Source organism: Bos taurus, chromosome 19 (genome assembly GCF_002263795.3).
Source record: "Bos taurus isolate L1 Dominette 01449 registration number 42190680 breed Hereford chromosome 19, ARS-UCD2.0, whole genome shotgun sequence".
Lineage (NCBI taxonomy): Eukaryota > Metazoa > Chordata > Mammalia > Artiodactyla > Bovidae > Bos > Bos taurus.
In genome coordinates, this window is record NC_037346.1 from 21,398,361 (window position 1) to 21,413,816 (window position 15,456).

Sequence of the window (15,456 nt, forward strand, 5' to 3'; positions counted from 1 at the left end):
AATCCTATGGACAGAAGAGCCTAGTGGGCTACAGTCTATGGGGTTGCAAGAGTCAGGCATAACTTAGCAACTAAACAACAACGACATATGAGAAAAGTACAGGCTGATTCAAAATAGTGCTGGATCTATGCAAAAGGGGCAAAGGATACTAGGGAAGCAAACATTCTGGCCAGCCCCTGTCCCTTGCTGTTTTCATCTTCATCACTATATAAATCTCACAAAGTTTGTGACTGTCAACCACGATAAGATGAGAAAAATAAGGACATATGCTGAGTTTTTTATAATACTGAATTCTTTCGTTTAAAGGAATATCTTATATTCTGAGATTATATCATTCCTTTTTTAGTCCTAGAACATTTCTCTTTTGAAATGACAGTGAAGGTAGATATAATTAATATCACTTATGTGTTTCCTTGGCAACTTTAGAAATTGATCCCTCTATGTTGTGCCCAACTCCTGTATTTTTTTGGTAGCGTACTGATTCATGAAACCCAAATGTCTGTTAATTTCCTACCTAGAAAAATACACAATAAATGTAAATGGCTGCCAACCTTTTCAGGACAAATTTCAATTAATTAACATATCCTTCAAGGAGAAGACTTTAAAAAAATCTTACTTTTCAACCTTAACAGCTTTCTTCCTGAAAGTGTTCCGCACGTATATCAAATTAGTCTTAACAACTACTGCTAAGTGATTAATGAAACACTTCTTCAAAACCTCTGACAATTAGACAGGAGTGAATTTAATAATATCAATAAATACAGATGGGACTGCATAAATCAAGGAGGTCCTGATGCAAAACTCTTGCTGTAATAGATGGCATCTCAGTTTCCTCATCTGAAATGAATCAAGAAATTAATCATAAGGATGATCATAGCACTAAAGAAAAAAAATCAAAACAAAATCATACTCTTGATGAATAGAATGCTAGATTTTTAATTTATATTTGCTCAAAACTTTGATATAGCTCCTTGTATTTTGGCATCTAGTATTACTGCTAAAATTCTAGAAACTTTATTATCTTAGTGATTTTTTAAAAATTTGAAAATTCATACTCTGGGAAAGAATGCCTCCATTCTTTCTACCCACCGCTTAACTCAGGTATGCTGGACCTAACAGACTAAAGGAAGCTCCAAAAAGAAGGCAGTATTTTGGATGAGGAATGTGGCTTCTGACCTGCTTGTGAAGGAGAAGGCAGCAGTGGCTTCCCCCAGGCTAAACTCTCTAGGATGCTTACACTGCATGGCAATAAAAGGCAGTTGGACATGCATTAGCCTGAAACTGCTTAAAGAGAGAGTAGGCTTGAGACCAAAAGTGGGGAGGCTCAGGAGGAAGGGGATATACGTATACAGATAGCTGATTCACTTTATTGTACAGCAGAAACGAATACAACATTGTAAAGCAATTATAGTCCAATAATAAAATTAAAAAAGCAAAACGAAAAACAAACAAACAAAAAGATCAAAGGTGTTCTCCATTCTAAGCAACCTTCCAACCTCGCCTCACCCGTCCTCTCGAGTGAAGGCAGATTCTCCTCCACCCTCCATTCTCCCCTGGACCGCTTCACCTTCTAGCACCTCCCGTCTCTGGAGGAGTTTGCCCGCGATGGGTTTTATGATGCACATTACTGACTGCTATCCATCTGCTTATGGAAAATCATTGACCCCAGCCCGGAGTACTTACAGAGCTGTTCTGCACTGAGGGCCTTGATCCTTTCTGCAGAGCTGAAAGCAAACACAACGAGGGACAATGAATTTGCTGCTGTGCTAAGGCTGATGGATAAACATTTTGAATGCCTTGAGCTGGCTCAAGGGACAGGAAACCCAAATGTCTGTTAATCTTCTATCTAGAAAAATACACCAATGCAGAGGTGGCTGTTTTCCCAGTCACCTCTGCACGGGTCTAGGTCTTATTTCTTTGGCCACATTTATCATTTTTATTTAACCTAAGAAAATGTAATTCCACACTGGCCTTTTAGAGACTTCTGCCACCTTTGCCTTCCTTTGGGACTGGATTGACTGGTAGAGTCAAAGGCATAGCTTTAACCTACGCACTCTGCATCGCGTACTCTGCATCACTCTAACCAACCAGGTTAACCATTCAGCAATTCAAACTCCAGCGCACTGCAGCCAGGGCCTGGGCTGTGTCCAAGAGGTGAGCAGCAAGTGCCATCTTTTTCACACAGATCTCTGAATCCAGAGCTGATGTGCCTCTATATTTATTTCTTGTACCAAAGGCACCATAACAACAATCAAGAGAAATTTAAAAATGGAGAAAAATCAGCCCCTACTTCTAACATTGCAACTATTTTCATTCAGGTCTGGTCCATATGTACTTCTATACTTTGTAAAGTTGTACTCATAATATAGGTACAGCTTTTATTCCCTTGAGCCGCTTCCAATTGAGATCTCATGGTAGAGAGACCAGATTGTTCAAGTATGGTTCCTGACTCTGTAGTCATTTATATCACCAGTTCTCTGCCTTTATTTAGATGACTTTATGGGAAGATTACCCTGGAGAAGAGCATGGCAACCCACTCCAATATTCTTGCCTGGAGAATCCCATAGACAGAAGAGCCTGATGGGCTACAGTTCATGGGGTCGCAAAGAGCTGGACACAACTGAAGCAACTTAGCATGCATGCACGTAGCTTAAATACTCAGATACCTTCATTATTCTTTTTCTTCTGGCAATCACTCCAAAGACCAAGGTCAGAAAGACCACAACACATGCAGCAATAATGGGTTCTATTGGTACAGTTGAGCCTTTATCTGTTGGAAATGCAAAGACAGGAAATAAGAAAGTAACATTTATATGCTTCTAATTTATGTACTCCAAGTATGTCCCAGCCATGGTGCTTTGCACTTAACATTTTGCATCTTCTTAATTAAATTTCCAAACAATTCCCAAATGTATTATCATCTTTTTTTTCACAGGTTAGGAACCAGGGGCTTTGAGAGGTTAGAATGCTTGTCCAAGGTCACAGAATTAGTAACCAGCAGAGACAGGTTTTGAATCCATTTCTTTTTGGAAGGATATAATTTATTATCTATATTATTCATATTATTAATATGAGTAACTCCCCCAAAGTCAGATCTTTTTGTGCATGATCCATAACTTTTGCCATGCAGAAAGCAGAAGTAGGCTGAAATCAATGCTTTTTCCTGTCTTTTGCAAAACCCGAATGATATTGTGAGGATTCTTTAAGGGAGAAAGAGAGAGAGGAGGTTTTAAGAGCAAGAAGAGGAAAGCTAAGGAAACTGTTGGACTAAGGAGAGAGAAGTCTGTGGGTTCCTGGAGCAGCAAGACCCTGGTAGCTGTGCTGTGATGGTGCCCCAAGCAGGACACAAGACATACAGGGTAGCTGCACGGTGCCCCTAGGGAAGAAGAACTCGTGAGCATCAGCCTTCCCAACCTTGGCAAAGAATTTCATCTCTCTCTCTAGGGCTTCCTGGATGGCGCAATAGTAAAGAATCCATCTGCCAATGCAGGAGATGCAAGAGATGTAGGTACAATCCCTGGGTCAGGAAGATCCCCTGGAGTAGGAAATGGCCACCCACTCCAGTATTTTTGCCTGGAGAATCCCATGGAGAGAGGAGCCTGATGGGCTAACAGTCCATGGGGTCGCAAAGAGTCAGACACAACTGAGTAGGCATGCACTCACACACATTACATGATATGGAAGAACAGAGAGTCTACTTTTAACTAGAACTAGGGCACCAGCTGCCTACAAGTGAAAGCCCACTCCCTATTTTGTTTTCTGAACATCTGGTAAACTCAGAGCTCTTCTGTATTATAGTACAGTGCCTGTGCTTGTACACTTTCCAAGAGCTGATGAAATATTTGAGACCTGAAAAAAAAAAGTATTGGCTCCTAAGTATGAAAATAAAGTGGCAAAATTAATCAGAACTAATAAACATTTGTGTGCTGTGTGTGTGGTATATGTGCTCAGTCGCTCAGTCATGTTCTACTCTTTGTGATTCCACGGACTCTCACCCACCAGTCTCCTCTGTCTGTGGGATTTTCCAGGCAAGAATACATCCAGGGATTGAACCTACGTCTCTAGGGCCTCCTGCACTGGCGGGTCGATTCTTTACCACTGTACCACCTGGGAAGCCTTTAATAAATGTTTAAGCATTTATAAAATGTAACTTTGCTTCAACTATAACCCAACTGTTCAATAATAATAATGTTTAAACCACAAGAGCCAAATTAATAACTTATTTATAATAAAATTAAAAATGTATGTAAGTTTCAAATGCCCTTTCAAATTTTTAGAGCAAAAAAGTATAGGTATTACTTCATTTTAATGTAGTTGGTATGCTATGAGATGAAACTTACAAACACAAGAATGCTTAAAGTCAGCAAAGCTATTTAAATGACTCTGTCTAAGCTCCCGGATTCTGATGCCCACTGTAGGAGGGAGAAGGGCTCCAATCATGGCTATGATAAAATTTTTGGAATTTATAGGGAATAAACAGTGTGCTATCTACTGTTTAATTGAGTTTGTGCAGTGGGTGCCATCAACAGATTTTTGGTAAATGACGACTTTGCGCGAGGTGCTGTTCTTAGCCCTGCAAAAAATAGAACAAGCATGGAAGGATCCAGTCTCTGAGGATCTCATATTCTAGTAGGAGAGACAGACATTACAAGAAACAAAAACTACAGATTGAGATAGTATTTGTAAAGGACAAAGAGTCAAGAGATAGTACAATACATGAGGGATAAAAGAAAGAGACAAGGGGAAGAAGAGATTTTAGGTTAATTTCAAAGTCCAAGCCCTATACGCCTCAAGGTTATGAAATGGGGTTTATCCCTTCATAATTGTATGACACACTATTAATTTTTTAATAGTATTTTTTAAATGTCTTTGCCCAGTTTATTTACTGATTGATTTAATTTTATTTTTTGGCCACATGGATCCACATGGCCATGGGATCTCAATTCCCCAACCAAGTATCCAACCCATGCCCCCTTCAGAGGAAGCATGGAGTCTTAACCATTGGCCCACCAGGGAAGTCCTACTATTTACCTTTTAATCGTTTTCTTCTCTATTATGTGTCTAGTTCTGGTTCCGGATAATTTTAGAGAGTAGATTAAGCATCTTTTACTCTTGCTCCCTTTTGGTTGTTGCTAATAATTATCCTTATGAGGGTATGGGTAGCATTAACCCTCTGGAGAAGCTCTGTTCAGCTGGACTCCTTGAAAGCCCTGACTCTGTAACAGCCATCCCTGGGATACACCAAAAGACCTCTTACGGGGGATACCTTGTACTTGTAGTGAGTTCCAATGAAAGATGTCAAAATGAAGGGGAGGCAAAGGGGGACAATTGGGGAAAAAAATCAGAAATCAGCCACTGATCGGAATGTTTTTACCAAGCTGAATAACATGGAGCCACACATAACAGCTTTTACTCCATACACAAACCTGAAACTAACTGCCTGACCCACTGGCTCATTCTGGATTCCAAGTTTCTGTTGAAAGTGAGTCTGGCAAATGTAACTGCATCTCTTGCCTTCACTCTCTTATTTATAACCAGATCTGGTATTCTCCCCCTCCCCAACCCCGTGCATATTCATTATGGTAAAATAATCTCAACATGTGGCTAAAGTCCTGTGCTCAAGAAAAGATCCATGATGTCATTTCCCACTTTGCACGGCCTCATTTAGAAACTACCCCCACTGAGCCATGAAGCTAGAAGAGCTCATGGCAAACCTGGCGTTTTGCCTGGGCACCATCAGCAGAGCGCTTCTGCTCCTTGGGCACCCGACAGCCAGGGAAGTCATAAAGCAGCAAGAAATCAGAAAAGCCAGTTGGTTTGGAAGTGCTCCACCCAAAACAGGATACCGCCCACCTGAAAGCTAATTTGCCAAGCTGGCATCCTGCTTGCCGCACAAGCTGCCTTTTTAATGTGACATGGAGCAATTATGATTCCTTTTTAATCAAGAGTTTGTGGGTTTGGTTTTTAAAGGAAATAGCCCCTGGGAATACTGTCACTGTTTCACAGAACAAATTACTGAACGTACCAATAATCACAGTGATGGGCATTCAATTGGCAGCCCTTCCTCCTCACCATCCGTTCTATTGGTAGCCCAGTAAGAATCCCTATGGTTACATGACCAACAGGGGTTCATTTGATTTCCTGAGGCCTGGCAAGAAAGACAGTGAGGGGGCACAGGGAGGCAGGTGACAAAGAGAATCACGTTCTATCAAGATACAGGAGCCTCAGCTTGTTTGACTGCTTCTAGCATCCTGGCCCCAGACCAGGAAATGTGTGCATGAGCATTTTATCCATCTGCCCCACCAGGTATCTTGCCTTTCTCTTTCTGTATGAAGGAGAAATATGAGGACTGCAAAACACTTGGCACTTTATTTCTTCCTTGTTATCGCAGAGGTCATAAACCTGGGTAGGGAAAGCATGAAGCCAAGAGAAAGAACCTGTTTCCCACCATTCTCCCCCTCTCCCTCTTCTGATTGGTCTATAGGGTACATTTCAGAGTTAGGAGTGATTTTACAGATCCATTTTCTTATCTAGTTAGTATCTTTTTTTTTCTCTATGTGTTTATGACTTCTCTCCTGTTTTTCGTTAAGTTGTTAACTCAAAATTCAATTCCTACAAAGCTTTTGCCCAGGAAAATTCACAGAAATACTCCTCCAGAAAGCCAAGCAGATATATCTTCTACTACTTGATTCTAGAAAAGAGCCTTTGCTCAAAAAGCAGTATCCTATCTGGAATGGGAATAATTCCGCTAAAAAAAAGGACGAGAATTCCTGGGGTGGAGATAATTTTCCAAAGAAAATTCTAGCTACTAATCATAATGGCCATCATTATTTGTTGTCACACAAAAATATATTTACTGAGTATCTGAGTTTTGTACTGTGCTGTGAAAGTGTTAGTCGTTTAGTCATGTCCAACTCTCTGCGACCTTATGGACTGTACCAGGCTCCTCTGTCCATGGAATTCTCCAGGCAAGAATATTGGAGTGGGTGGCCATTCCCTTCTCCAGGGGATCTTTCCGGCCCAGGGATTGAACCTGGATCTCCTGCACTGCAGGCAGATTCTTTACTGCCTGAGCCACGAGGGAAGCCCTTTGTACTATGATAGATATTACTTAAAAAGAGTGTTACCTTTATGGATGGACCTAGAGAGTATTATGCTCTCTGTCCATTTGACAGATAAATACTGTATGCTACCTCTTATATGTGGAATAAAAATAAATGAATGTATAAAACAAAACAGAAACAGACTCACAGATAGAGAAAACAGACTAGTGTATACCAGTGAGGAGAGGGAAGAATGGAGAAGCAGGATAGAGGTAGAGGATTATGAGATACAAACTCTGTGTAAACAGGAAGGTACATTGTTCAACAGGGGCTCCCCAGGTGGCACAGTGGCAAAGAATCCTCCTGCCAGTGCAGGAGATGCCAGAGACTCCCTGGGTGGGCAAGATCTCCTGCAGGAGGAAATGGCAACCCACTTCAGTATTCTTGCCAGGGAAATCCTGTGGACAGAGGAGCCTGGCGTACCACAGTCCATGGGATCGTGTAAGAGTCAGACAGGACTAAGCACACACACACATATTGTACAACACAGGAAAATATAGCCATTGTTCTGTGGCAATATTTGTGAAATAATATATATTTAATTATATATAATATTATATATAAAGAATATATAATAAAGAATAATAACATTCTGTGTAATAATGTGAAAGGGAGTATCATTTATAAAAATACTATATCACCACGCATTACACCTGAAACTAACATAGTATTGTAAATCAACTATATTTCAGTAAATAAATAAACGAGAGTTACCTTTGACAATAAGGTGAAAGTCCTTGGTCTTTGTTTCTATCAATGAATTGGCAATACAGCTATAAGTCCCATTGTCGGATTTCTTGACTTTGGTGATCGACAATTGAAAGTACTTGCTTGTCTGTTGGATTTGGTGATGGTTCTCTAAGTTCAAGATGCCATTGTTTTTATACCACATCATCTGAGCCTGGGGGTTGGATTTCACATTGCAAACCAACTTCACATCACTGCCTTCCTCAGCTGTTTGGAAGTCATTTCCACTTAGGAGAGGAGGAACTGCAAGATTGAAACATTTAGGTTTAGTTAGCAGATAAGCATTATTGTCAGCAGTCAAGATCTTCCTTCTGTCTATCTCATTCATTTTACAAACATTTATTGAGCACCTACCGTATGCCAAGCATTGGGCTAGGAACCAGGAATACAATGGTAAATAACATCCATCCATCCTCTTTTTCTTTTTTGGCCGTACCACATAGGATGTGGGATCTTAGTTCCCCGACCAGGGATCAAGCCTGCATCTGCTGTATTGGTAGCATGGAGTCTTTACTACTGGACAGCCAGGGAAATTGCATACATCCATTTTCAAATTTAAAAGAGCTTTTAATGTGGTGGGGAAGATAAACAATGAAACAAATGCATATAAACACGAATCTCTGTCAAGGAGATGATTTGTAACACATGGAAGCATATAAGCCTTGAGACTTTGCTGAGAACTAATATTAAAAACCAATCTGTGCTATTTTGGGATAAAATAGTGTAATATTAAGAAAGCAGGTGCTGCAGTGAACCCCAATTCTACCTACATTACTTACTGTGACCTAGAGAAAGCTACCTAACTGTAAAGTAACTGCTTAGTTTTCTCATCTAAAAAGTGGGATAACACCTTACTAGATGCTGTGAAGATGAAAGGACAGAATGCCTGTGAAGAACTTACCGCAATGCTAGTTACTATTATTATTGTGGTGGTGGAAGAGGTGGGGCCGTTTGAGGGCTCCTCACACCCTCTATTTTTCCCTTGTATGTGATCACACTTGCCCTAACCACAGATTTACCAATGCATATTTGCATTTCCACAATGATCTTCCAGAAATAATTTTCTTCTCTCAGAAGGCACTCCAGTTGTGGCAACTCTGGCATCAATGAAAGGTGAGCGTGACCTTGAGCCCCTCTCATCCCTCTGTGTGAATGACTTCCTTTTTTTTTTAAGTCTTTATTGAATCAGTTACAATATTGCTTCTGTCTTATGCTTTGGTTTTTTGGCCACAAGGCATGTAGGATCTTAGCTCCCCAACCAGGGAGTTCCCTATAAGCAACTTCTTATTCCCTTCATGATAAGGACATCTGTAGACCCATATGTCAAACACATTTTTCTTCACCAAATAATTCCAACCCTTACTCCCACCAGTGTTTTTCAACATCTAGAGGGAGAAATGGCCAAGCTGAGCCTCCCCTCTTGCATGCCCCTTGCAATTTTTTGGCCAAGGTACAGAAGAGTAATAAAATGCATGAAAAGTGGTTGGATTGCTGGGTCATATGATAGCTCTATTTTCAGTTTTTTAAGGAAACTCCATATGTTCTCCACAGTGACTGTATCAATTTACATTCCCATCAACTGTGCAAGAGGGTTCCCTTTTCTCCACATCCTCTCTAGCATTCATTGTAGATATTTTAATGATGGCCGTTCTGACCTATGTGAGGTGATACCCCGTTGTAGTTTTGACTTGCATTTCTCTAATAATCAGTGATGCCGGGCATCTTTTTTTTCATGTGACTCTTGGCCATTTGTATATCTTCTTCAAAGAGATGTCTATTTAGGCCTTTTCCCTGTTTTTTGATTGGCTTGTTTGTTTTGTTGATATTGAGCTCCATGAGCTGTTTGTATATTTTGGAGACTAATCCTTTGTCAGTTGCTTCATTTGTAACTATTTACTCCCATTCTGAGTGTTATCTTTTTTTCCTCATTTCTGGGTTCCTTTGCTGTTCAAAAGCTTTTCAGGGCAGGAATAGAGATGAAGATGTGGAGAAGGGGTATGTGGACAAAGGATGGGAGGAGGAGGGTGGGATGAACTGGGAGATTAGGACTGACATATATACACTACCATGTGTAAAATAGGTAACTAGTGGGAACCTGCCGTGTAGCACTGGGAGCTCAACTCTGTGGTCTGTGATGACCTGGGGGGTGGGATAGAGAATGGGGTGGGAGGGAGACCCAAGGGGGAGGGGATATAAGTATACATATAGCGAATTCACTTCACTGTACAGCAGAAACTAACATAACACTGTAAAGCAATTACACTCCAATAAAAAATGCACGAAAAGTGGGCAGTAGGAAAGAGACAGAGGCAGAGAATGTGGGGAAAAAGGAGCTTGTATAATCTGCACGCTGAATAATTAGACCCTAAGTAGGCTGTGTTATTAATAACTCTCTCAGAAGAATGACATTTTGTTGCTCTTTGGAATGTGCTTGAATTCTGTATCCATGTCCAACAAGGATGTTATATGGTATTCAGATATGTAGGAAGCTGTGAATAGAGAACATGATGGCCAGCTATACCAGTTCCACTTATGGACAGGTCCTATTAGTTGTTCCTTTTTATTTAACTATTTTAAATGAATTTTAAAGCACATCAGCTCTACATCATGTTCCCTTTTAAAATTATTAGTACATTTCAGATAAAGTTAAGGTCCTCCTTGACTCCATCCTGGTCACTTCCTGACTCCCCAGAGATACCCAGTGCTGAGTTTCAATGTAAATGCTTGCAGATCTTTTTTTTAAAAATATTGTTTTAAAAATACATATGATATACCCATAGGAAATGTATTGGTTTAGAAGGGTGAGAGGGATTTACACAAAAAACTTCATTCTCTCAATAACTTGCATACATTGAGAGATATTCATGTTGAACCACAGAGTTCTAGCCCATTGCTTTTAGAGTGTTATAGTATAATATCTGACTCCTTACTCATTTTATTTTGATGGGCATCAGGTTATTCTCATTTTTAAAATGCTAAACAATGCCTCAGTAATCATCCTTGTCTATGTCTTTTTGTGCATATGTGCATGTATTTCTCCAGGGTTAACTAACATCTCAAAGCATATATGCTGGGTGTTAGGGCAGGTGCACTTTAAATTTTGATGGATATTGCAAAAGAGGTGGTTTCAATTTATACTTTCAGCAATAACATATAAAAGAAGCTTCTGAACATCCTCCACTAAATAGTGTATTATGAAGCTTCCATTTAGTTCTCAGCTGCCATTTAGAACAATAATCCATAATACTTCCTCAAGATTGTACATGATATTCTTGCCACTTTATGACCTCATTTTGATTTATTGATTGATGAATTTATGTCAGCTATTGTCACTATGAATCACTGACCAATTTTTTTATATATGTGCAACAATGATATTTAAGACATTATTATAAAGATAATATTAAATACAGAATCAGGCTGGAAAACTGAAAATCATTTCTTTAAGCCACTGGATCATATTATCAGCATTTCTACTGTGTCTCTATTAAGAAGGTACAATGGGAAGAGCACTGGATTAGGAGACTGGGGATTTTGTGTTCTGTTCTCAGCCCCAGATGTGATCATTAGGGCTCTCATTCTGGGCCTCAGTTTCCTCATCTGTCATTTTATAAGGATTTCAAAACCTCCAAGGTAACCCTGATAGTCTTGGATTCTAACAAAGTTGTCAAGGGATAGCTTATTAAAAATCACATTTTATTGGGACTTCTCTGGTAGTCCAATGGTTAAGACTGTGCTCCCAATACAGAGGGAACAGGTTTGATCCCTGGCCAGGAAACTAAGATCCTATGTGGTGAAAAAAAAATCAGAGTTTATTTCCTATATTCATAGAAAATAAAAGCTCCTTTGCTCAGGAACGTGTAAGTGATTCATTCTGAAAGCTTCAGGATGCCAGCAGATTCCGGGCCTGAATTCCTTGTCATTTTCTCCACCCTTTTACCTCAGGAGCAATGGCATCAGTTTTTCACAGAAAAGTTTGCTGAGCTCATGGGATCAAGTAGCTTTGACTTTTTATTACCAGGTTCCAAGTCCAGAGCTTTTCCTACCAGACCATGCCATATTATTACCCTTACTCACATCACCCCTCACCACATCAGCCACACCTGCCTCACATAGATCCAGTTTTCCACCCAAACCACCTAAAAGCTCATCTCCATGAACGTATTCAAAGGACCCAACTTCAGATAGTTCCACCAATGGGTTACCAATACCTGTAACCCAACCATCAACAAGTTTCACCTCTGAGAGTTTAAGGTGATGCTAAAAGATCCCCAGCGGGTATTTTTCTAAGTAGAACACAAACACTAGAAACCACAAAGGAAAAGATTGGTAATTTTAAATATGTAAACATTTAAAATTTCAATATAGCAAAAAAAGTCTTTTAAAATGCCCAAAATAAACAGAAGAAATACTTGAATTGTAATTCAAAACAAATTGGCCAAAATGTTTTGCCAACATCTTACCAAAAAATCCAAATGACACTTTTGGCCAATCCGGTACAAAGCCCTTAAACAAATCAATAAGAAAAAGGCAAATAACCAAATAGAAACATGGGTAGAGTACATTAACAGGCATTTCATAGGAAAGAGACATGAAAAGCTAATGCTTTCGTGAAAAGGTGAACACCCTCATTTTTAATTTAGAATATGAAAGTAAAATTTCAAATCAGGCTGGCAGATTCTTAGATTTTGAGGATGCTCAGGCTCGTGACAGTATGGGGAATAGGTATTCTTCCGCGTTGTTTTGGGGTCATAAATAGGGCAGTTTGGCAAATGTTAAAATACGCATGCTCTTAAGGTCTTCCCTGGTGGTCGAGCAGTTGAGAATACACCTCCTGATGTAGAGGACTCGGGTTTGATTCCTGATCAGGGAACTAAGATCTCACATGCCATGGGGAAACTAAGCCCATGCGCCTGCAGTTACTGAGCCCAAACTCTAAAATGCATGCACTGCAGCTAGAGAAAGCCCATGCACTACAATGAAGACCCAGTGCAGCCAATATATTTACACACACACACATCCTCTTTAGACAGCAGTTTCATCTACTACTTAGTGTAGTACAGACCACACAGACTGATAGCCGTCTCTTTCCCCTCACTCACAAGTGACGTTCAGCACCACTGAGATGGACACCGACTGATTCCTCTGCAGCTTGCAGGTAAAGGTGATGCCGTTGTCATCTTCACTGATGCCCGAGACACAGACAGAGCTGGAGTTGATTTTGTTTCCAGACTTCAAATCCACTCTCCCATCTTCGCGGTACCAGAGAAGTTCTTCATCTCGGATGTGGTTTTGAACAGCACATTTCAGAGATTCTTGGAGGCCAGGCTCAGTGTCCAGAATATAGTTTTCAGTTTTACCATTCACACTTAAAACAGAACCTGGGAGTGCAGGAAGAGACTATTAAGATAGAGTGAACAATCTAAATGGCTATCATTAGAGAACTGGCTAAATAAATTCTGTTACATCAGTACAATGAAATGCTCTGCAACAATTACAAACAGCCATATTGATTTATGTGATTTTACAAGGAAAAAAATTGATAATGAACTATAATTTAAAAAAATAAAAGGTTGAAATGATGGTTACCAAATGTTGCTGCACGTGGGAATCATCTACCTAGCTCCCAGCCCTAGACATTCTGATTAATTAGTATTAGTGTAACCTGGGCATTGGGGGGGGGGGGGGGGGGGGGGGTTTAAAAAGTCTCCAGGTGATTCTAATATGCAGTGTAGTTTGAGAACCACTGGGTTAGAGAACAATATGTATGGAATTGTCCCATTTATACATACACACACTCTCTCTCTCTCTCTTTCTTTCATATATATAAAACCTGGAAGAATACACATCAAAACATGGAGTAGTTATCTCTTAATGATGGGATTTTATTTTCCTTTATTCTTTTCTATATTTCCTAACTTATGTTACAATAACTGCTTATTACTTTTTAAATCAGGAAGGAAAAGATTTCTTTCAGGATGGGGTGGGGAACAAATGCAGAAAAGATTTTCATGTAAGTGGTATGCTCAAATAAACAGCAGAGATTTATTTTAAATAAGATTAGTGAAAGAAAGTGAAAGTCACTCAATCGTGTCCTACTCTTTGCGACCCCATGGAGCATACAGTCCATGGGTTTCTCCAGACCAGAATACTGGAGTGGGTAGTTGTTCACTTCTCCAGGGGATCTTCCCAACCCAGGGATCGAATCCAGGTCTCCCGCCTCGCAGGTGGATTCTTACCAGCTGAGCCACCCGGGAAGCCCAAATATAATTAGTAATGAAATACGCTAAAATGTGGGAAAATTCTGGCTGTGGCTCTGAAGAGAAGAAAATATTTCACCCAGTCTTCTACTGTTAGAACCATGAAAACAGTTTTCCATTTAATTTTTCACTATTTTATCTGACTTCTCTACTCTGAACCATACCATCTGTGTAATCCTTCCAGTTTGGATTTTCTCTTTTCCCAATTCCCTTGATCATTTTATAAACTGAAATTTTCTTTATTTAAGTAGAGGCCCCAAAGAATATTAACTTACTTGTCATCACATGTGGCAGAAATAGAATCATTAAGAGAAGAAATCTGCATCTTTGTATCAGGCCGCTGGTCTTCTGTGCCATCTTTAATGAATTTACGTCTGATCTGCCAGGGGAAAAAGGGAGCAGTTGGTTCTGCACTTTGGTCTACACTGAGCTTATGAACCTTCCTCTTGTCTATTATATATTTAAAATAAAAAGTCCCAGATGAGTCATTCCAGTTATAACGGTACTATTTCTAGTTTTTAATTAAACAATCCTGTTCTGACTACTAAGTTCAAAGTACTTCTAGTATTCAGGGTTGTTTTTTTTTTAAGACAGCAAAAAAAGGAAACCACAAGGAAATAGACTATGGGATAGAGGGCAGCTACAGAGCAAGCCCTGGGGAAGGAAAAACTAGTCTTCCCTAGATAGACTGGTTTTTAAAAAAAAATTATTTATTTTTTTATTGAAGGATAATTGCTTTACAGAATTTTGTTGGTTTCTGTCAAACCTCAACATGAATCAGCAATAGGTATACACATATCCCCTCCCTTTTGAATCCCCCTCCCATCTGCCTCCTCACCCCACCCCTTTCGATTGATACAGAGCCCCTGTTTGAGTTTCCTGAGCCATACAGCAAATTCCCATTGACTATCTATTTTACATAGGGTAACGTAAGTTTCCATGTTACTCTTTCCATACATCTCACCCTCTCCTGTTAGAATGTCATTTTAACACAAAGAGAAATGAAATTTACTTTCTTCTCAGATAGGCCCTACTGCACAAAATCATTCTGATCTTGAAAGGCTTTCTTGACTCGTTCTTGGTAAAGTTGCTCTCTGCTAATAGAGGGCTTTTGAGACTTCCAGATCCCGTAGATTCAAACGGTTTGTGCCTTAGGAAAGACTAAATTCCGACACAGCTTCTAGTCTTAAACCACATTCATCGGTTTTCCTGCTTCCTTCCACTCCGTCTTCCCATCCCTCCCTCTTGACCCAGTATAGGCTAAAAATAATAAGTAACGAAGTTCTCTTTTCTCCCTTCTGTGTTTTTGCTGCTGTCATCCTCGCCTAAAGATACTCCCTGCTTCC

General features: G+C 39.9%; 1 protein-coding gene across 3 annotated transcripts in view; it reads right to left on the reverse strand.

Annotated features, from left to right (window-relative positions):
- Positions 1 to 720: 720 nt before the first annotated feature.
- TMIGD1 (transmembrane and immunoglobulin domain containing 1) overlaps positions 721 to 15,456 on the reverse strand; it is a 66,793-nt gene continuing 52,057 nt past the window's right edge. For 2 of the 3 annotated variants that reach the window (XM_024979783.2, XM_024979784.2), the window contains 6 exons: positions 14,386 to 14,489; positions 12,953 to 13,231; positions 7,818 to 8,093; positions 2,667 to 2,770; positions 1,684 to 1,724; positions 721 to 837 (listed from right to left, as the gene is read on the reverse strand). In XM_024979783.2, the coding sequence (XP_024835551.1) occupies positions 834 to 837; positions 1,684 to 1,724; positions 2,667 to 2,770; positions 7,818 to 8,093; positions 12,953 to 13,231; positions 14,386 to 14,467 (786 nt within the window). In that variant the 5' untranslated portion in view covers positions 14,468 to 14,489 and the 3' untranslated portion in view covers positions 721 to 833. 3 annotated transcript variants of the gene reach the window in all.